Source organism: Telmatherina bonti (assembly GCF_933228915.1).
Source record: "Telmatherina bonti genome assembly, chromosome: 18".
Taxonomy (NCBI): domain Eukaryota; kingdom Metazoa; phylum Chordata; class Actinopteri; order Atheriniformes; family Telmatherinidae; genus Telmatherina; species Telmatherina bonti.
The window spans coordinates 22,123,607-22,147,778 of NC_136616.1; the positions used below are offsets into that span (position 1 = coordinate 22,123,607).

The 24,172-nt window shown below is 38.8% G+C and overlaps 1 protein-coding gene across 2 annotated transcripts in view; it reads left to right on the top strand.

Annotated features, from left to right (window-relative positions):
• LOC306768853 (glucosidase 2 subunit beta-like) overlaps window positions 1–24,172 on the top strand; it is a 143,038-nt gene that overhangs the window by 19,179 nt on the left and 99,687 nt on the right. For both annotated transcript variants that reach the window (XR_013771667.1, XM_079257312.1), the window contains exon 8: window positions 3,233–3,311. Coding sequence is in view for 1 of the 2 variants with exons in the window: in XM_079257312.1 (XP_079113438.1) it covers window positions 3,233–3,311 (79 nt within the window). In the remaining variant the exon portion in view is untranslated. The remainder of the gene's footprint in view (window positions 1–3,232; window positions 3,312–24,172) is intronic.

Genomic DNA, 24,172 nt, shown 5'->3' on the forward strand with positions numbered 1-24,172 from the left:
TTGCCCCAGTTTTAACGACTCTAGAGGTTGTGGGACTAACTCGAAACTGTGCGAAATATGCTGTAATAACAGTTTGGTTATTGCGCCGGCAGAGGTTTTAACATAATAGGGATCCACCGATTCAGTTAGTTTGAAGGCCGCTGGTGATATTTTTATACTGAAACAGTTTTCCCTGTAGGATTCTACTTTTGGCAGTGTGAAAAGGTTTTTTGTCACATTATTTAGATTGCTATGAAATCCAATACTAAAGAAATTCTTTAAGCATATTTGCTCCCAGTTGAGCTTTTCATCTCCTGCTGTGCCTTTTTAGAAATATAGCACAGTGGGCGCGAATGCTGGTGTGTGGAGGGGGGAGAACAGGAAGATGGTTGTCTATGTCAAATCTATTTAATTTCTTATATATACATATATTGTACAACGGAAAAGATTGGTTCCTAAAGTTTTCTCAGAGGCTTTCCTCCTGAATTCATACATCAACCCATACCATCATACAGAATTGTGCTAAAAGTTAAAAAACTTTATGTATAGAACTATTGTAAATCCTGTAAGTGTAGATCAGCAGAGCATTTTGAAATATTACCGAATCTGCTCGGTTGCAAATTCACTTTTCTTATACCTCTTCAAGACCTCAAAGGTCTTGCTAATCCAGTAAAGAGAGACAAAATCAGCATAAAAAATGAGCAAGATGAAAACTTGTATTGCTTTTTATAGACAGATGTCTGTTATGCACTTTAGTGCAAGATAACGCCTGTTAGTTCCACCTTGGCTAGCTGTGAAGTCTTAAAAAGTACTTTTTTTTTTTTATTTTTTAAAAGCAAACTTAAAAAGAAAGGAAGCTACTTTTTTCACGTTGCTCAGTCAAGTTTCAGAGAGCTCATGTTTTTCACTTCTGCCAAATTTCTCATCTAAGAGGACTGACTAACTAACGCTGCTAAGTGTTGCATGTCATTCAACTGAGCAGATTGGCGTCTATTCTGCTTCCAAGCAAGATGTGTAAATTGGCGGCTGGCAGAAAAGCAGAGATCTCCGAGGAGCCTAACTATCCTCTTCATGCCTTTTTCCTCTCCAGCCAACTCCACCCTCACATTCCTCACTTTCTCACAACATGTTTGAAGAAAAAGAAAAAAAATCAATACTGCTTAAGCTAACTGGGCATATTCTCTCGGACTGGAAGCGGGCTGGGTATAGTAAACCTAAAGCGCAATAAAACATATGGCTGCTTCGAGGATGGAATGCTTGTGCAGCGTTTTTCTAGGCGATAGGTGCTATATGCCCATTTATGCATTCCTGCAATTGGATGCGTACCATTATTCACCTCCTCTGCCCCCCCACCCACCCCAATCCCCTCCCTTCTCAGCTCTGAAACTATCTTTCTGCTCTATCCACTCCATCGAAAGCAGTGTCTCTCCATGAGCTGAGCTTAAACAAACACATTACTAAGCTGAAATGTGATGTGTATTTCCATGCAGCTTCTGTCTCAGTGGTGTCAGCCAGTGGGTTTGGTGAGCTGGCTATCTTGATGCGATATATGTATCGACGCCCATTTGAATAAAACAAGAGGCGAAGGCTTCGTATGTGTACGTCTGTAAGGCTTTGCAGTTCACAAGCCAAAGTGTCGAGCTTGATTTAGTTGCTGTTCCTATAAATGCAAAGTCAGAAATTATACCAGGTGGTTGCAGTTTCCAGGCAATTTGCTGACTGGATTAATATGCACATGGCAGATGCTTCATGTTTTACTAAATAAAAAAAGCTATTTGTCTAGCTTCATCTCTATTGACACTTGGTAAAACATTACCCCATTCTGAATCCACTTCATTGGAATTGCAAATGATTTTGCATGCAGATTCGCAGATAATTATTATCTCATTTATATTTTGAGCTGATCTAAATTTTGTGTCCATTTAGTTGCCAATAATTGATTCATAAGAATTATTGGAGCCATTTGTTTCCAGAAAGTTTTGAATCCCCAACGAAACACACAGAATTATTCAGAAACATCATTATGCTCACATTTATATTTTCATAGATGCATTAAAACAGTGTAAGTATTTTTTTCCCTTGTATTTGGTGAAGATTTGTCAACGTAACTTTGAACTTTTAAAGATTCAACGTGAAAGCCAGCTTCTGTCAGTTCCCATGGTGGTTATTAATGTAGAATCTGGTCTTCGTCACCATTATTTCATCTCAAACCTTTCAATGCACCACACACAAGTGCAACCCACTGTGCCAGCTGGCAGGCAGTTGGCAGCCCAGTGCAGGATTAACTGGTACCAGTATGCTTGCCTATAAATAGTGTCTACCAACTGCTTCAGGAAATGAACCATGATGGAGCCTCCCAAAGGCCCACGAACAGGTTGTGCTTTTTATCCACTCCACTCTGTCAGGATTCATCTCTGTGTATCTGTGAGTTCCTTAATATTTATTACGCGCCTCCTCAGTGTGTGTTGCGAAGCACCTGCTTTTATAATGTCGCAGTCTATATGAGTAGAAATGCCCTCAGTGATTGGGGCCAAAGCCAATTTTCTTCACACCAGATTTTCAGAGCCGTTGTTCTGCAGCCTTTGTGCTGCTTCACACTGCTGAAAGCTATTGTTTCTTTCGAGCACTTACCCCTTGCATTGATCCTCTGTAGTGGAACAAGCCATTCGCTTTGTATGTTTGCCTGCACTTCCGCTTTTGATGGACTCTGGGGATTGATTTTGGGTATGCAGTCATTATCTCAGCTCAGTAGAGGCAGTTTAGTTCTAACCTCTGGAAGGAGGATATGAACACAGGAGAATGGAGGAAGACAAGGCCTTAGTGTTGTAGGAAAAGAGGCGGCGTGTCTAATTTTGATTACACTGTTCCATACATTGTGTTGTGTGGGACATGCAACAGGACAAGGAACCGCTCATCTGAATGTTGGCTGAACTTCAAGGGAAATTTATTAGAAGTTTAATGGTGAGAGCCTCTTAAAACACAGTTTGACCTTGCGGTGATGTTTTTATTTGGTAAAAGAGTACAATATTTATTTGATCTATTTTTTTTTTTAAAGGTGTAATCTTTAAGTTTCCTCACAGCAGGTGAGGTTGAAATTCTCTTGATGAAGATGCATGCCTTGTGAACAGGTTGTTGGTATCTGTGTAGCTGGGGATGACCTTGATATGTTCAGTGCATCCTGATAAGATGAACCTGTAATATTCTCCAAAAAGCAGGGTGGAATACTAATACACTTCCTTTCTAACCCCAACAGCATATCGGTGAATGAAGTCAAGGCTAAAGTGGTGCTCGTCCGTGATGAGCAGCAGCTTCTCTCTGAGGATGAAGCACTGGTAAGTCTTTTTTTTTTTTTTCTAAAAGTTCATACTATGGTTTTTACAGGTCAGATTTCCTTTTGATGACTCTTTGATGTAGACTTCACCGTGCAGAGTTTGTGCAAACCATCATGCAGGTCCTCTGAAAATTGGGTTGTATCTTACTCTTCTGCTCAGCGGTCATGCTTTATTTTATTTAATTTTTTTTCTGTAGCCCTTAACAGTCATTACTTTTAATGACATTACACAGTGGGGATTGCAAGATTGCAGGCAGGAAACCCTTTGATATCTTGTTACAGCCTTCCATTGCTTTACAGGCATCAGCACAGTCCACAGATGCTTAAAGAAGCCTGAAAGTTAGTTAATGTTGAAGAGCTCTGATTTATTAGTGGACTGAAGGTGTCAAAGTGAAAACACAAGTGGAACCAGTCATATTATACACCGCATCCTCACCGTCTCTGGTTTTAGTCTTTAAGTACAAGCATTTTGTTGAATGTTTAAAGAGAAAACAGTAGTACACTCAAAATGATGCACAATGCATCTTAAAGAGTAGTGAACATCAATGGTCACTAGACAGCTCAATATAAACTGCAATGCATTGTGTGCAGGAGCTCAAAGTGGCGCTGGTCATTTGAATGTCAAAGCAGGTTAAGAAAAAACTATAAACTATTCCATTTAAGCCCATATTTGTTGAATAAATATGTAACAGACAAAGAAGAAAATACAATGTAAAAAAAATAATTGTTTATTTACAAAAGTTTGGATTGGTTTTGAAACGACGCGTGGTGGTTGCTGTGGTGACAGCCTGTAGTCACATGATCTGCGATGAGATGAAAATAGCTAGCTTTGGGTTCGAATAGCAAATATAGTAGGTGCACTAAATAGTGTACTATAGTGTAGCCCTATTTAGTAAATGAGGGGTGAGGGAATAGTGGGGACATTCAGACACAGCCTTTATCTTTCCACCATTGCTGACCTTCTTTTATGTTCTTGTAAACAAGACAGTTAACCTGTTGTTTACAACACCCTGTGTGTGTATGGTGTTTGTGGAGCCTGATTTTATTTCATAATCTGCGCTATGTGCTATGTTTAGATATAACGTTCTACTTTAAAGTATTACATATATGTGTGGTGATGCTTAATCTTTTTAGATTAGATTGGACCTAAGACATCATTGGTCTGATGCAACATTTCTTGCAGCAAAGAATTGATTGTTTACATGAGCATTTTTATTAGTATTAGGGTATGAAGAGAGTACAGGAATGACACAAAATTACAAGCTGCTTCTTACGTATCAGGATTTTTATGTTTTTGTTTTGCTAGACTGTGTGCATGCCTGCCAAGGCTCAGCGTTGTCTCCAATTGTTCAAGTGGGTTTCCTCCATATTCATTAGAATTCTGAACAGGACGAGTACAGTTTCCCAACAGTGATTTTCCTTCAAGCTGCCATCTGAATGCAGCTGTCTGTTCTACTTTAGACTTGTTGAGCCTCCTTAACAGACAGCATGCATTAGCTGTAAACAAAACGGCTAAAGCTGAAATCTTCCTCTGGCTCTTTCAATATTTCTGTTTGTTTTTTCTTTTGTAAATTGTAGGCACAATTAAACACACACACACAAATGCACAGGTATAGTTAAGTCAGGAGCTGCACAGCTTGTCACCTGTCGCTTGTGAGTTTAAAAAAAAAAAAAAAAAAAAAAAGAGTCTTGATTGTGCCTATGGTTAGTGTAGGACTTTCCTTCACTCTTACATTGTGTTTCTGATATTAGGTTACATTGCTCTGCCTTCTACATTTAGATTGTCCAATATGTAAATACCAAGCTGCTCAAACCTGTAGCCTGCACTAGATACTTTCAAAAGGGGGAAAAAAAAAATCCCTAAACATTTTCATAGTTCCACTGGTTAATGGGAAGCCATCTGCAACTACAGAAAACTGTGATCAGAATGCCAACGCTAGTGCGTAACAGGCCATATACAGTTGAACAGATGAGTAGGTCATTGTAATGGGTTTGACACATGGGTGGGGTGATGTTGCTTATTATCCTTTTATTTCCTATGTAAGTAAGTTGCGCAATGAGACGAAAATCACTTTCCTCCTCCAGCCAAGCAAGAGGTGAAATTCGTGCATGGGAAATTTTGCCATCATTCACATAAGCTGCATTTCCATCACATTTTGTCGCAAAATATAAGTGAAGTTTCCATTTCACAGTGTTTAGAGCGTTAGCCTCAAGTCTCGTGAAAAACTGGTCCTCTCAGAATTTTCCGAAAATTGTGGCTTATGCAAGGTAGCCACTTACCGTTATTTGGGGGTTTTCTAGCTTTTCTTCATCATTTTATTTTCTAAAACTCTGAAATTCGTTGTTGTTTGTTCCACACCGCGCCATCTTGACCGTAAATTAACTGGTCACAACCCCCCCGCGTCACGCCCAGGGACACGTAAATGCGATAAAAGTGTTTCCATTACACTTTTGTGATATGTTACTTTATCAAAACATCTGAAAAACCACCTCTTGAGAGCGTAAAAACTTTTTAGCGATATTTGGGACTTTTTTATTTTTAAATTTAGGTGTTTCCATTCGTGTTTTTTTTTTTTATTGCTATATATTGTTTTTGCGCGATTGACATGCACATTGGGCTTGCAACGCGACACAAGAAATTGAAAAATGTTTAACTGTTGTCACTGTGGTATGGCAGTATAACCAGTATAACCAATCAGTAAGGGTTTAACCTGAATTTTTCTGGTTCGGCCTCACGGTCTCCCATAAAATGTTGATATTCATCACAATGTTTTTATCCATCCATCCATTGCTTTTCCTAAATGGAACCTGCTGGAATGTGGAACCTATCCCAGCAATCATTGGGCGAGAGGTAGTGTACACCCTGGACAGGTTCCCACTTCATAACAAGACCACCAGGATGTTTCATTGTTTTTAAAACAGGATGGTGGGTTTTTCTTCTGTAAAGTAGAGTCAACAGAAGGATTTCTCTCAATTCTAGCCAAATCTCCCGACCTGTCATTCTTCATGATTTTTCTGTCATGTACTAATTATATTGGAGGGACAATGCCAAAATTCCCTCCAATATCATTACCAATCAAATTTCTTGGAGACAAGCGATCCGTGCACGACACCGTCAATGCTGTTTGTCGTGTCCCATGTGTTGGGTTTCACTTGGATGGCGATTAAATTTTACCTGTTGTGTTTCATCGCCTCTGTTGAGGCCATTAGTCCTCTAAACAATAAAAAATAGTATGTTTCAAGTTTATTCTTTTAAAGTTATTGTACTGTATTTTGAGCCTTAATACAACTGGAAACAGTTTGTCACTTTGTTAAGAAATAGCAACAAAAGTAATGATTAACCAGGTTGGAGCTTGGTTTTATGTGTAAGTTACAAAAGTCTGAGTGTTTCCTCCTCGTAATAAACCTGTAATCTTCAGTTTGAAAGACACCCCGGAAAGGGAGGACTCCAAATTGATTTGTTTATTCCATATTAGAGAAATTAATTAGCTCATTGGAAGGCTGCAGTTTATGGTTCACTTGTGGTTTTGGCTTTGTATGTTTTCTTTTGAAATGTCATACTCAGGGTTGTATGTTACCACTTTAAGCCAGAGCAACGTCCAGATAATCAGGTCTGGTATTTATCAGCAGATGTTTCACATTTTGGGAACACATACAAGAACACACACACACACACACACATACAAAAAAAATATCTGGATCAGATGTGTTTTTGCTTCCAGTATAGGTGAGAAATTGTACACCTGCTGAGGAAGAAATTTCTGTAGTTTAGTGATAAACAACAAAATCTATAAAAATCTTTTCAATTTGTGTAATGTTTTGGTGATGCCTTTTTATAAACCAAAGCTGCTTAATCTTTTCGTTGTCCAGTTTGTGTCTGCTAGATGTCTTCTCAAATAGTGGTAAACTTCAGGTTTTACAGTGATGTTTGGCGGAAAGTGATTTCTATAGACGGTCAGGTTGTGTTCGAATGGTCCTGTTTGTGGATGAAAGTTCATAAAGAAGCAAAGTAAGCTGAATGTATTTCATTGGACATGATAAAAGCTGATTGAAAAACAGTGATTTTGATGTTGTAGAATGGAAATCCATGAAAAGAAAAAAAACCCCCAAAACATTTAAAGTGATACTAGATCTGGCCAGTCACATTTTACTTCACATGAATTGGGTTTACAAAGAGTTTACTGTGATATGAACATGGATTTTTGGCAGGAAGCAATAATTCTAAACAGGAAAATCTTTATATTTATTTAAGTTTTTTTTCTCCACTGCGGTTAAATGCACAGTTGAATCAAGCTATTAAGTTTGACCTTGCCATTTGATGGAACCACCATCCTTGTCCCAGTATACATGTAAGGTAGAAAATTGAGTTTTTGAGCGAAGTGTGTCCAATGCTTTGCAGTGTGTGGAAAAACGTGGAAGTCAGGGATCACCAACTCCGGTCCTTGAGAGCTACCATCCTGCAGTTTTAATGTTTCCCTGCTGCAACGCATCTGACTTGACTGAGATTATCTCTAAGTTTCTTGATTTAGTCAGCTAATGCTCATGCTGTAATGTGGAGATTTTATTTTTATAAAAGCAGAGCAGCATATTAGAAATGTTTCCAGTGTAAATGTGCTTCATGTTTTACATTGGTAATAATTCCATTCTTTTCATAGATTTCCCATGTGATTGGGAAAATTGTTGTACTTCATTGTTAGATAATACTTGTTTGCTCATTCTATACAAGTACGAAGATCTGAACTGCTCTTTATTTTTAGTCTTCACGCTCATGCGTGGTCATCAATGTATCTACATGTGCATTGCAGAGAAGTCGGAGCAAAGTAGAAAGAGATAAAGCATTTATATCATAAAGAATAAGTTCTTATCGAATGAGATGACTTTCATATTAGGTTTTTTTTTTTTTAAAATTTTTTTTATTAACATTTGTTATGTTGGAGCCAATGCATGTGCTGTATACGTGTATGTTTTTGAACTGATGAATAAATATCAAACATTGAGCACAACCAGCAGTGTTAGGTGTATATTGAGTTTATTTTCCCCATTGTGTGTGAGAGCAGGCGAAGAGAGTTATCAGTGCTCAGTTGTAATGTCTGAGGACCGAGATAAGTTTCCCCCTGTCATCCTCAGGTATAAGGATCATACAGATTTTACTCTCTTATTCAATTTGTTCCATTCTCACATCTTTTCTATTAGTTTCTCCGCTCCTTTTCCCTTTGTCTTTAGAAGCTTTGGCCTCCAAAGAAAATTCAGTTTCCACTTCAGCGGCCAAGATAATTCAAGAACCAAGTGGATTTTCAGGAGAACAATTTGATGATCAAAGGAAGAGCTGCGCTCAGAAGGGAAAAGGGATACTCTGAAGTAGCTCTCCCTCTGTGTTCTATCATTATGTTATCACCTTCCATTCTTGAAGAGACCGCTGTTAATGTAGGTTCACTCACATTTAAGTAATCATTGGCACGGGAGAGAGGGGAGAAGATGAAGAGGAGGAAATGTAATTTCAATACTCAAACTGAAAGTTTTGCACAAAATGAACTTCTAGCAACCCTTTGGAAAAAAAGAGAAATGCTCATTGTTTGGGCATTAACCGATGGAGAATGCATTCTCCGGACCACTGATGTGTGACCGAGCTCGGACTGCAGCAATGTGCTTGTGAACAGAGCCACAGGAAATTGCCTTCTCTCGAGAAATACACATTTGTGCAAAGGTGAATTTCACTTATCCATCTTCTGGCCGCTCACCTCCGTTCAAAGCCCCGTACTCAGTCTAGCAGAAAACTGAGAGACTTAAAATATCGCATGTTTTTCTTTTACTTTTGAAGAATGAAATAAATTCTGATTTTAAGAAAAAAATAAATAAAAAAAGGTAAACCTGTGCTGTTTATGCACCTTTTGTTTCTGATAAGAAGTGGGAAAAGTTGAGGGAATTTCATGTATTGTACGCGTAGATGGACAAAACACTGAAGCTGGGAGTAAGGTTTTGATTTCTCCATAATGGCCTGCTGGTAGCTGCAAGAGTGTTTCTTGTTTTAAAGTTTAAAAAGAAGAAAAAAAAGAAAAAAAAAGGGCCATAGTCTAGGGGTTTCTGTGTTCATCGGAAGAGCTGACTTTGGTTGTTATAAAGGCAGAAGTGTAGTCGTGTATCTGGGAAGCAGCGGTGCATGGACTAACTGGAGCATACAGAACCTCAAAGATCTCATTATAATGATCTGTTTGGCATCGGTAACTATCTACAGGGAATCTGTGTGGCACAGAACAGCACAGGTAGACTAAATACTACTTTTCAGAGCGTATAAGGTAAAGAAAAAATATGGATTGGTTGTCTACACAGTGTGATGCTATATGGCTCCTCGTTCCATATCAGTTTAACCAACCCAATATTTCCAGAATATTGTCTTTCTGGTTAAAAAAAAAAAAAAGGAAAAAGAAAGACAAGAAATGGATCTATTTGAGAGCAAATTCTAAAATTTTAAAGAAGCGAGGACTTATTAATTAAGATTAGGTCAAAATTACTTTTTTTTAAATGGCTGAGGAAGCAAGAGTGCTGAAAAGGTAGCTTGAGATGTTTTTTGTCGCTTTAGCATTTTCTGGGGTTACATGGCTCTGATCACTATGTGTGTGATGATGTGAAATATTAAAGTGATAACAAATTTGCAAAATAGAAAGAAATCAGGAAAGGGGCTAATACTTATTTACCACACTGTAGTTTAGAAATTGTGCACATTTTCTACAGTTTGTTGGATAAAAGACAAATTAATAATCTTCAGAAGGTAAAATTGAGAAGGGATGTTCTTCAGCTCTAAAGGATAATGTAAACAAATCAGAGGTAGTTATTTCTTAACAGGGGACTCAGCCTAGATCATTTAAAATGGAAAAAATAAACAAAATAAATAAGCAGAGGACGGTATGTGCTGCTTATCAGTTATGAAAAGCTGTTTATCCGCCTCTGACATTCTTCTGTCATGGTGACAGCTTGACAGCATCCCGCTGAGTCCCAAAGCACCTGCAAAGCAAACAGGCCTGACATGACTCTACCTTCCTATCCTGGCAACAGTCTTCTCTTGACGCTCGCATCAACATCCACTGATTCGCGCAAACACTGGGTACTTCACTGTGCCCTCCCACCCCTCGTCACTGCCGACCAAGGTCAGCGTCTCAGCCCGGCTCTTCACACCATCTGTTTGAGCTGGTTGACATTTGGCCCTTGCCAGCGCTGAAATTGCACCTCAAAGGAGGTCTGACATGTTTGCGTTCTGTATTTTGTGTGTCTCAAGAGGGCGGATTTCATTTGAAAGGCAGGAAGCAATATCTTCACAAGAAGTGCAAAGCACCGGTGAAGCGAGGGGCAGCGGTACATCCCGAATCTCGATGTATCACCGCTTATTACTTTTAGTAGCACATGCAGGCAAGCTTATTAGATCTGCAGGCCAGATACAACTGTGAGTGTAACTGTTGCAGATTTAGTCAGCCAAGAAAGCTTCAGTAGGGAGGACACATGGCGACGCATGAAAAAAGTAGGCAGGCGTTGTAGTGCCCGGTGACGTCTCGTCAGCCTCCAGAAGGGGGCAGCAGGTCTCTAAGATGTGTGTGAGTTAATGGGGGGGGAAAAAACACTGGAAAGTCACATTCACAGGTCATTTAATCTCTTTGTTTTGTCACGGGCTGGGCTTCTGGTGCCGTTTTCCTGCCTCGCTCTCTGAAAAGCAGGGATTCTTCCTGTTCAGGAAATTCTCGTCTGCCTGCAAGAATCTCTGCTTTCATACGCTTGTATGCCGGTTTTACAAACTTGCAGTGATTCAGGGATTAAATGTGCGCATTCTCTGGAGATTCCTGGGTAGAGACGTGATTAGGAGAGCGATTTTAATTTTTACAGTCTGCGTTCAACCCTGAAATGTGTGTTTTGTTTTCTTTTTTCTTTCCATCACTTACATTAACTTGAAAGTTTAATATCTGCAGACATAAGCTGTACTTAGGATTCCACTCCTACTGGATGTAGGACAGGATGCTACTTCACAGTGCATACATATATAAATACATACATATATAGCTTTCCTCTCCGCTTCCTTCCAACTTATGCAGTATTTACCATGCAACATGCACGACTTGCATTGCAAGCTTGCAGCGCTTGTAGTGGAATGATGGCAGGCAAATAAAAGGTTTTGCATCTACACAATGCCATCAAGATTATAGTATTGGGAGAATAGCTTATGGGTGTATGAGGCTAAAGCAGTAGAGTACAGAAAAAGGGGGCCGGTCTGCATTTCTACCCCTCATTCATCACCTGCCATCACGTCACATTTTTGCTTCGCGGCTGGAGTGCTTTCAAAGTTACATAATGCCAAATGACAGGCTGAAACCAGCGGTGAAGTTATGTGTTTTGTAGAGCTGAGGTAGAGAAGTTTTCTCCTGGAAATAAAAACAGTAATATGTCATGTTCTTTTGAGATGGGAGGGTGGCAAGGGGGTCTTCAGAGGAGCGGGTGCACCAGTGATCTGGGTGGGAACTATGAAAGGTTTGTTTTATTTGTCTTATACTGCACACCCCAACACTTCTCAATCCCTTCGCCTTGCCCTCCTCCTCTGTACCGCCAATCTTCTCCACACTCATCTTTTGTTATGTAACTGTCAATATTGGGTACGCTCAAGGTTGCTCGGGCGCTGCAGTTAATGGAACCAGTGGTAGGTTAAAGCAAGGGAGGAAAAGAGCAAAGTGAAGAGGCATTATTTTGTGCCGTTCCAACAAGTCAAGGCAGAGGTGCCTTATATGAAGAGCTTGTCTGGCTGTAAACTAGTTCTCCATATGACAACGTATTCTGTTGTAATTCCTCAAAGGATAAAAAAAAAAGAATTAAGTGAAATGACAAGACTAAGAGAGTGGGGGGAAAAAAGCAGCAGTTTTGAGGAATATGAATCACACAACTTGTTTGTACCACTTTGTCTCCATCACTGAAAATTCTATCTTACAAGCTGCTCTGACAAACCAGCCTTTAAGCGAGCTCAAGGCAATCATGTGTATTCTTATCAGCTTTAACCACTCGACAAACACTATTGACGCTGCAACTGGGTAACTGCAGCACTTGAGAACAGGGTGCAGACTGTGCAACATCCAGGGATTTGTGTTCTCTGGGGTTGGCTATGCTTGTGCATATCATGCGGACACATTGATAGGGAATCTTTGCCTTTGTTAAATGGACGTAGATGTCCTTGATAGCCCCTTCACATTTTGAGAACATTTTAACTATTAAGTTGTAATCATAACAGCACTTCTTGCTGCCTAAATTTGTGCACATGGATTTCTTTCAAGAGCTGAAGTGGGTCAATGTGATGATTTCTTGCTGTGCATTGCTTAGGTAATGTTCCATTCATGTTCTGTAGCTATAGCAATGGCTGGTTACCTTGTTGAGGGAACAAGCGGTTTTTTGCCAAATGCAGTTCTGGTTTTATTGATTTTTATGTTTGGAGTCATTTTTATTCATTTTGTATTTCTTTTTTATGTTTTGATATGAGCTGTCTAATTCAAGAAACTTCCCTGTTCTCCCCCTACTGTTCCTTTTTGGTAATAAATGCATGTCAAGCATACGCGGCCATGCACCACACAGCAAGCTGGCTTTACAGTGTCCAGACAAATTATTTTACTTAACAGTCTAGAAGAAAAATGGCACTTAAATCATATCATGTGCTGTTATCGCTATTTTTTTTTTAGCTAGTGCAAGTGGCAGCTAAATGTTTCTTATAATTTTCTCTTCTCTCATGTTTGTTTTATTAGAATTTAATTTGATTTCTGAACTTCAGAAACATAATTTCATAATTTCACATACCATGATCTGATTTTGTTTCTAAGATAATGCTAATACTGAATTATGATGCACTTGTTTGCCTACTGTCACTGTCATCTGTTTGCAGATGAATTGCACAAATCTGTATTTCCTTCTTTTTCTAAATATCAAGTCACATCAGATGTCCTGTGATACTGGACAGACCTCTGGCTTCTGAAAGAACATCTTGTTGCTGAGCCTCATCTTGTTTGTGGGGAAATTGGTGGTGTGTTTTTGCGTTTCCATGGTAATCTTTTCATACAGCACATAAGACAATAATGAAAGCTCTTAAAGGCCGGAGGGGTACCAGAATAGTTCATGTCCTCAGCGTTTCAGGGATTGTGGTGCTTGGAGGAGTTACAAAACCTGACGTTTACTCTGAAAATGTTTTTTTTTTCCTTCTCCCCCCCCCCCCCCCCCCCCAATCATTTCAGAGCTTTTGAGACCGGCAAAGATTGGGCTTGCTAGCAAAGGGATGACACACGGAATGACAAAACTCCTGTGTCTGTCTGTCAGGCTTGGTCTTTATCCCACTGACATTTGCTGGCTCAGGCTCATCTGGAGAAGCTGGGGATAAGAGTCAGACACAGATGGCTTTTTCTCTTGCAGCTCTGTCTAGCACAAGATTCAGAAGTAGCCAAAAAAAAATATTTCTAAATCCTCATCCGGTTTTTACCAACTCTCAGAAATATAATTGAGTCTTTGCACACCGCAATGGTTTGTGTAACATGTAGCAGTGTTCTTTACTCCCCGTCAATGCTGACCCAACCTACTGGTGATTAAGACTCGATCAGGCTGTAACTTCAGCGGAGATGTTTCTTATTCTCTGAGTGAGTCAAAAGAACAATGCAAGACTGCCATTTAAAACTGATGAGCCAAAGCCAGCATGAAGGAGGAGAGGGGAGGTGTAGGTGTTAAATTGATTGGGAGAGAAAAAAAAAAAAGCATCTGCTTTGCAATAGCTTAACAGTTGCCTCAGAAGCACGCCTGCTATTGTTTCCAAACAAGAATACCCACTTCTGTGTGCCGAAGAGTGTCGCCTTCAGAAAAAAATGTGTGAGGGGTTGAAATTGTTGCATAAGAAACATTTAGAGACATTTTTTTCCTGTCTTTTTTTTTTTCATATGCAGCTTTCTAAGACCTTGATCCATTTTCTTTTTTTTTTTTTCTTTTCTTTTCTTTTTTTTGCTTGCTGTAGTCTTTCTGTTCTTCAGGCAGTTCAGAGTTAATATGTGGGTAGAGAACAAAAGACAGAGGATGTGGCGTTCGAGTTTGCAGCTGATCCAATGACAGCGAGGCGAGAGGGGTCCCAGGTGTAGTCATGACTCAAGTAGCACTCCAAGATGCGGGGTTGTGATTGAGCGGGGCAAGGAGTGAAAAAGAAGTGTGGTGGGGGGGGATGGGGGGAGATCATGGGAGCTTGCTTCCTGTGTGACAAGACGTCTGCCGTGTGTATACTCCCTGACAGCGGGAAAAGCGAAGAGACAGGACACCTGGACCCTTCTGACCTCCACCAACGTGAGACCAGACGAAGATTTTTTTTGTTGCGAGACAGCAGTGGCATGACGGTGCACCTCAACAAACTTTTGGTCAAACGTCAGCTTAAAGTCGAGGGGCACTTTTTGAAAAAACAATGCTGCAGAATGCTTCACTAGCAGCCGATGAAGACATTCAATAGCAACAACATGCAAATAAAGAATTCAGTGAAAAATACAGAGAAGAATGAGCATTTAAAAGCAGTTCAAAAGCATCAAACATCTATAAAATGTCTTAACCTGGTTTAGGGTTAGGTTAAGACTATTAACCTGCTGGGTCACCATAAGCAATGGACTTTGGTGTTTATGGACTTTTTCTGAATAAACTGGCTAAAGTTTAGGTTTCTTTGCAGAGACTGAGTATAATCATACTGATGATTACTAAAGCAAACCTAAATGATAATATTTTACTAATTCAATGGAGGTATTTTTACATGGTGCATGATAGTCTGTGGTCAAATATTCTGTCTTAGCTTTTCTTAATAAACATTTTTTAAACTTCGATACCTGACTGTATACAAATGTTAATTTAGTTTCTTTTTTTATCACAAATAATCATCTAAACTGCTGCCTGCTTATGTAATATTTTGTACACAGTTCACAGCCATTATTCCACCATTCTTTAAAGTCTTGCTAGCAAATTAATAAAGCTGTCAATCACACATTACATGTGGCAGCAACAGAGGAGCAAAACTCCCTAATTGGAGAACTTTCCTCCTTTTCTCCCGAGAATGACAGTTTAATAATATCTGTTTCATTTCTGTCTTCTAGAAATACTGATAACACAATTTTTCTCCTCCTTTGGCATCGTCTCTGGGTTTGGGAAAAGTTAAGTGCTACTTAAATGATGTTTTCTGGCAACATCTTCTTCCACAGCAGGAAGTGCTTCATTACAGTGCATGTGCATGCTGGCTGATGGCAGGAGGGCATGAAGGGTGTTGCATGTCAAAGTGGAGGACTTGACACCAATAAGGCACATTAGAAGAGTTATTTGAGTTAGTGAAAATGTTTCTTCTCACTGGTGACTTTCTCTTTATTAGGTCACATCCACACAGTGACGAATAGTGTTGGGAATGTTACTTTAAAGGAGCTCTTTTATGCTATTTCTAGTTTTCTGAGCTTTCGACAGTGTTACAGTGTTACAGTGTTGAATACTGAAAAATCAGCACAACTCTTCCCCATGTTCAAGGGAATTCAACATGGGATGAAAAAACAAAAAAATCAGACATATGAGCATCAGACATATGAGCGGCACCATTTTTTTTTTTTTCTTTATCATCTAAATGCATGTTTAAGTTTTCCAGCCCTCCCTACATTTGGTTTCCATGGTGACAAAAACGCTTGGTTTAGATAGTTTTTTTTTTTTTTGTACTGTGAAATTTTAGTGACGTTCAACAGTGGAGGGACATAGTGATTGGTCAATTTCAAAGTTGTGCGCGTTCACAAGAAGAAAGCCACACCCACCCTCAGTGCAACTACTTTTAGCAGCTGACCAATCAGACGCAGCCGGCAGGCAGGACATAGAAACAAGCGAACAGAGGAAGCTCCGCCCTGACAGAGGCTGAGAGGATCAATGCAAAATGAATGAAGGGGTTTGTAAAAAAAATTAAATAAATAAAAAAAATGCTTGATTATTTCTACCCTTCTAGACTGGCATATTAAAATGAATTAGGCCGAAATCTGCATAATAAAGCCACTTTAAAAAGTAATGATTTATAGTTACTCACTACTTGTTCCCAAAAGTAACTGAGTTATTAACTGAATTATAAAACTTAGTAGTTACTAGGGAAAGTCACTATATGTGCTACTGTAAACTGTACATAATTCGGGTGGGAGAATCGAAAAATTGATTGAGATTTTTTGCATCACAATTTAAAAATCAATTTAAAAGAAAAAAAATATTTTTTTCAAAATAAATACAAATAATCCATGATAAAATTTCAGTAATTTTTATTGTTGTCATTGATCGCTTTACTTGTCTTCTTGGGTATTATAGCAGCCAAATAATGGTCTGACTACTATGTTGTTTTTTCATAATTGAAATTAAGTAAAATGACTAGCAAAAAAAGTTTTGAACATTTTTTTTTTATTTTTAGTCTGTAAAAATCAGCAATATTGAAAAATTGTTAGAATTTCAATTTAAATCAAATCGGCACCCAAAACATTGGAATAAAAATTTAATCAGGACAAAAGCATATCGTCACAGCCCTAGTACATAACCTCACATATGTATGGCATATCAACAGACAACAAGAGGTTTATCTGGCACTTCAAGTATTATCTTTGTAACAATATAAATAGGTAGTTAAACCATATAAAATGTGTTTAGCTACATAGGTAAAATTAATCAAATGAGCACCAACAAAATTTTAATGCGGCATTAAACTCGCTGGCATTCACATGTTTCACCACATCCAAAGGAGACTTGACTGCACAGTAATTGAAGATTTGATCCTGAAAGTTGATAGTTGAGTCACTGGGCTTCTTTGTAACCTGTGGTTTCCTAAAAATAAACAATAGGCTGTATTCAGATGAAGTGAATTTTGTTGACTGTGAAGATGTCAGCATGAGCTCATATAAGTTCCCTATAGAAATTTTGATTGGTTGCCAGGCAACAAAATGGAGCTGAAAAGGTGGTCAGGTCACATTGAGTCCAGCGCCACTCTTGTACAAGTCTTTTTTCTGTTGTGTTATTTCTTCTTCACTTACTGAAGTGCATTGATTATTTTGTCTAACCCTAACCCCCCTACCCCCCTCTTTTCTTTTTTTTTTTTTTTCTTAACTTTTTTTAAACAAGGCATGCAATACAGCCAGTGTTGTGCGTCATCATGTCATAAAACAAGATGTGTATGATTTGGACAAATGGAATGAAAAATGGTTGGGTTTGCAGAGCTATTTCTCAGAATTAATGTTTCTCTCAAATCATTGGCTCTTTTTGGCAAAACGATAAGTTTTACCCTGTGTGGATAGAGACTTAAACCAAAGGAGTCTTTCCAAATTTGTTACCACATACTATGGTTTGCCTTTATATGACATAGAAGATTTATCCAGTACTATAAATGCAACATTGTGGTTGATTTGTCTGTTGCATGTTAATTCATTGGCTTATAGCAGATGTCTTTGGCAGACAGCCGTACAACACACTCGATTCAAATGAAAAGGTTCTCAGATAACATGTTATATTCTGCACCTGCCTGTTAATGAGCCATTGATTAGAGGTGTGTTGAAGCAGGGAAACACTAAAAAACCTGCACGATGGTAGCTCTCAAGGACTGGAGTTGGTGACCCCTGGTAAAGGGTGTAGAAACTGGATAAATGTGAATTGTAAATGAGCGTGTGAAAGATGATTCTTTCAATGTTGAGGGTGGATTGTGGAGTAATTAGCAACCAGACCGTTAATATGTTGGGGTTTTTTTTTTTTTTTTTTTTTGTTTTTTAAAGAGATGTGCAGGTATATACGTTTTTCTTCTTCCTGCTCCTTTTCAATCATGGTGGTGCACTAATATGTGCTTTTGATTTGCTTTGTTGTGATTTGTGGTTGTGCAAAGCCAAGTAAGTAAATAAGTACATAATTGAAACTTCCATGTCAGTTAAAAGGGATTTTATTTTCCATTGACAGGCTCAGATTGTAATTCGTCTAGAAAAAGCCACAGATATTAGCCACCTGGCACAGCCAATTTTTCTAACTGGATTATCTCTGTGCAGTTGCCGACTCAATCACTGGAATATTAACGTCATTTTCTGAGCAGGACGCTTGGTTCTGAAGCTGAGGATGACCTCCTGTTGACTCAGCAGAATCAATCCAATACAATACACCTTTATTTTTAAAACACTTTAAAACAACGACGGAGGAACAAAGTGATGTCCAGAAGAACGAAAGCACAATGTATAACATTTATCAATGCATTAAGAAACAATAAAATTAAAATAAAATAAAATAAAGAAAAAAGTTGAAATCGATTAAAACAAAATGTAAACATCTCAAAAGCCAAAGCAGTTACATGCAACGGTGGGTTAGCTTCACCCTGTGGGAGATTAATCCTGCCATGGATTGATCTCACACTGTCTTCACAAGACCTGAAAATCAGCACAACTCTTCCCCATGTTCAAGGGAATTCAACATGGGATAAAAAAAAATAACAAAAAACCTGATAGCATACATCATCCATCTTTAGAGTAGGACACCAGGTGTGTTTCCCGCACCCGTGTGGAAAATAAAACACTAATTCAAAAAGAGGGGGACTATTTTTCATGCCTTTCCCCCGATGTATGTGAAACTCTCGACTAAAGCCAATTGGGTCGTTACTTATTTTTGCAGTCCAACTTCATCAAAACAGGTAATTCAATAAGACAGGCTGATTAAAAACATTCTCACTGGTGTGTTTATCCTCAGGGGAGGCGCCAAAACTTGCTGTTCACCCTAATCTGCTAGGGGCTCCAAAACACAGCAAATCCCCATAGACTCCCATGTTAAAAAAAACAAAACAAAACAAATTCACAGCAGAAATAAACATGTTTACAAAAAAACCAATTTTGATTTAATCGGTCAGGTTTACCTTCATGAAATCTGGGGGGTGTGGGATTTTTTTTTTCTAACTTTTCCATTTAGAAGTTCTGCATGTTTAGGTGTGTGTCCTTTTGATTGACAGGTACCCAATATACCCCTTCAAGAAAGAGAAATGTAGAACAACTGTGGCTTTTAGCCAGTTAACAGCATGACTTCACTTTGGTCCATTTACCACTGTTAGCTTGTTAGCGTCTGTTAGCTCTGGGTTAGCATGGATAGCTCCTGGCAGGTCGGACATTGCTAGATGTCAATTATCCACACCCACACTCACAGCTCACAGCCCCCAGTGCCCCCATTTTTGTATTATCTGGGAGAAACAACACGCGTGACGCTGCCAATATGGCGATGGTAGAAACTGCCTAATGAGCTTCAATTTGGCTCTTCAGAAACCTACATGTGATGTGACATCACGGAGGCGCCGTCCATCTTTTATACACAGTCTATGATTTGAACGCTGAAATGTATCAAGAACTGGTCCAGAACCAGCAACCACACCAGCATGAGGGGATAGTACTAGACTCTACTTGGCTGCTGAGAGAACAACTTTGGAAAACCATGACTTTAAAAAAAATAAATTAAAAAAAAAAAAAAAAGCTTACTTTATCATTTTTTTTAATATGTGTGGACATGAGTCCCACGCAGCAGGCCTGAGAGCGAGCTGCCAGCTACTCTTGCAGTCGGGTTTCTCATCTATTTTTGTCTGCCAGTTGTTGCAACTCGCAGACAAAAATAGACAAGTGTCAGAGCCTCCATTACTATTACATTAGGCTCAGTGTGTGTGTTTCTGTCAAGGAAAAGTGAGTTTTTGCTCAGTTTTTTTAACCGCTACTGCAGCACCTTTAATAAAAATAAGCTTGTGCACCACGGCATTGTGTTCTCATCATTGCCAAGTGGTGCTGAAGTGGAAAGAAAATTAAACTTATGTTATAGAATATCAGAATATCCCTTTGTTAAAATGAAAGTTTAGGTTTTAGTGAAGAAAAGCAACTTGCTCATGTTAATGTAAAAACCATTGGCATTATACGCAGATTCCAAACCTATTTAATGCAAGACCTTCATGCTCTTTTTCATTCAGTGTCAAACTCTCTCTACTCCAGTCACTCAGCTTCCACAATTTCAGGTTTTTCTTAGCTGCAAGCACATCACTCTGCTCCTGGAGGCAAACTATAACCTATGTGGATCACTTCTGCAGATTAGTTGGACATGGAAGGAAGTTTTACAAGATGATGCTGTTACAGAATGACTCTTTACTATATTGCTCTGCCCTGCGTTCTTGCAGTCGAGTGTTTTACTACAAAGGGTTAATTTAAGGACCTGATCTGACTCATGTTTTCATGCTTGTGTAATCTCAGTCTCTTGTGTTTTGTTCTAGAGTGCATTTATTACATGTGCCGGATGTGCTTGTGTGCCTTTGCACTTAAGGCAGGATCAGTATTGTTGTCACTCTCACTCCCTCTCTTCTTGCTTTCTTCTCTTTTCTCACGCACTCCCCTCACTCCCTCCACAGAGTGACATTTATTAATTAAATATTGTGTACTGCCGCAGGATGTGCTTCCCTTTCCACTGTCTCCAGACACTAATAATTACATTGGCATTTAGCTCCATGATAAGCCGACCTTATGGCCTTTATGAAATGTTCCCCGGGCCCAGATACTGAGGAAAATATAGACTGATGCCATGCTATATATATTGATCCATTTGCCTGTGTTCATGCTTTTTATCTTGAGAAAAAAGGCAATGTTTGTTAGTATGATTAACGAGTCTTACAGCAACACCAAATTTTTTACATAATTAAAATGAGCTTTGCTGGAAATATTCCAGGTGTATTTCTGTATGATGATGACGAGTTGGCGGAGTTGAATTAGTGCCATCACCCACATGGACTGCTGTTATTTATGGTATATAGTTTAAAGTAGCTTTGAAATTTAAATGCTTATTTCTATAAGTTTAGTTTCTTTTCTTCTTTCAAAATCACTTACTTAGTTCATTTATTTTCTCAGTTATTTGTCTGTAAAAATTGAGATGTAACCTAATGAAGTTAACTTTGATATCTTGGTCTGCTTATCCAGAACATAAATGCACAAGTGTATGCTTGTACTTCTTTTTTAGTACAAGCTGTATACTCATCTGCCACTTTATTAGGTACACTTTGTTTGCCCCATTTGTCTTCAGAACCATCTTAATTCTTCATGGAATATATTCAGTAGTGTTGGAAACATTCCTCAGAGATTTTTTCTCCATAATGACATGATAGCATCACAATTGCTGCTGATTTGTCAGTAGCCCATCTGCTTCAAAGCTGGATATGTTGTGTGTTTAGACATGGTGTTCTGTGTAACTTGGTGGTAACCAATGATTATTTGAGTTACTGTTGCTTTTCTATCATCTCCACCCAGTCTCCACCCAGTCTTGTCTGTTCCTCTGACATCAACAAGACATTTATGCCAAGACAACTGCTGCTCATTGGATATTTTCTCTTTTTCAGACCATCTGTAAACAGTAGAGAGGGTTATGTGAGTGTATAAAAATCCCAGAAAATCAGTAGTTTAAAAAAACACTCAGACCAGCCTGTCTGGCGCCAACAATTAGACCACTTTCAGTCACTTGGTTCCATCAGCCATGAAAACTTAAGTTGCACAGTTACGCTGACAAGAATAACTTCGTTTGCTGTTTGATTTTACATTTAGGCAGTTTGGTTTCAGTTTTGGTTTCAACTATTTGCACTGTCAATATAGATAACTACAATGTGTGTCTGAAGCAAATATTATGTCTTAAATTAGAGCATCCCACACATTTAAACTTTATTTTGTTTACTTAGTTTTTTTAATTATTCGTGTATGGCTGGATGGTTAACACATTTCTTTTCCATATTGTGACAAACTCCGAATTAATAAGTTATTTAAATCTCATACGTAATAGGAAATACAATTTAGTTTGCTTTGACTGTTTTAATGTAAATAAGCTTAGCTGAATCTTTGAACGCTTAGCATCAGGTCATATTATGACATGCACACATAAACATATACGTATGTATATATAAGCAGGAGTTTAAATAGGCAAATATAAGTAGAAGAAAAGAACTACTGCGCTCATCTGCATCCGTAAGGATGCAGCTGAACATCAACAAATTTAAGTGAAATTAGCCAAAAAGCTTTTAGAATATTAAGTTTTGATGAGCCTTTACATAATTGCTGATGATTATACAGCTGTATCAATTCATGCTTTAGTCACAATTACTCTAAATAAGTATTTAGCTTATAGAAATCGTCATTGCATTAGTTACTTTAGGATTTGTCTACATTAAACCTCCCATCACTTTCATCAGTTTCCTTATGGCATTCTACTTCAATTCTCAGTCCTCTTTCTTAGATTGACAGAAAAAAATCATTCAGTGACTTTTTTTTTTTGTGCTATATTGGCAAATTAGTGAAGTAATTTTTCCCACAGAATTTCCCATTCCTTTGCTGCGGTAGAATAATGCTGCAATTTCACAGAGCAATGCGATGCAATCAGTCAGTATGCTGGAATAATCTCTGATCATTGAATTAAAGTAGATTCTAGTCTCATGTGTTCCATTGGGACAGAACTGAAATTGCTGGAGTAGGTTTCAGTAAAATCCACATGGGCTTTCGATTTGACCAGAGGACTCGGGGGGGTCCTTACTCTGCAGTGTCTGCGAAATTGAACAACATTTTTGATGCCTTGGGAAATCCACCTCCAAATTGTTGGAGGTAGCTCCTATTATTTACTTAAAGTTTCATCTGTCAAAGCACCAGAACAAGGATCAATAGTGATTTCATAACTTTAAGTCGAAAATAAAAATTCCGCAGCAGAAAAGCTTAGATGGGGTAAATTGATAAAAATGACACCAGCTTAATTGAGCGGCTGACCGAAAGTTTCCACTGTGAGATTGCCATAAAATTTGTAGACAGCAAGTGTAATGCGACAAGCTTAGTATTTTATCTGGTGCTGTTTTGGAGTTTTTTGAACCACGAGTAAAACAGTTTAATATAAGGTAACTACAAAGTTGGGCTTTTGGGTGTTTAGATGACAAAGATTGATGTTGACTTGGTACAAATGGGGCTTTTGTTTTTGAACCATAGACTATGTGTGGTTAAACCAAGCGGCAACCTCTGGCGGTTAAAAGTGAAGCCTATGTAGATAAAAGTGCATAAAACTGCAGCTCCCCTTCATCCGCTCGTGGCTGGTTCCAAAACAGAGCAAATCCCCATAGACTCCGATGTTAAAAAGGCCAAATTCACGGCAGAAATAAACATGTTTACAGCCTGATTCAAAAATCCATTTGCGGTTTATAGGTCAGGTTTACCTTCATGACAACTGTGGGGGGAGTGAATTTTTTTCTAACTCGCCCTTTTAAAAGTAATTTAATCTCGAAGTTCAGCATATTTAGGGGCGTGTCCTTTTGATTGACAGGTACCAATCTCCAGTTTCAAGTCAGAAGAATGTAGAACAACCGCGGTTTTTAGCCAGTTAACAACATGACTTAGCTTTAGCTCGCTTACCTCCGTTAGCTGGTTAGCTCCCGTTATCTCGGGGTTAGTTCGGTTAGCTATTAGCTACAGAAAGCTCGGAGTTCGCTCAATGTCAGTCATCCGCCATGATGCTCACGGCTCCCCTCTCAGCTCCATCTTTTTGCCCATATTTGTATTTTCCGGGTGTGACTACGCGCATGACGCTGCCAAGATGGCGATGGTAAGAATCGCCCACCAAGCTTCAATTCAGCTCTTCAGAAACCTGTGGGTGAAGTCACAGAAGCTCCTTCCATCTCCTTGTATACAATCTATGGGTTAACCACAAATTACTAGCTTTGTTGTAAATATTAAATAGTATTAAAGACACACTACGGAACTTTTGCTGTTTTCCCCGTCACATGCCCCCTATCCACAGCTAATTCAGCATCCATCTAGCATCCTACATGACCTGTTAGCT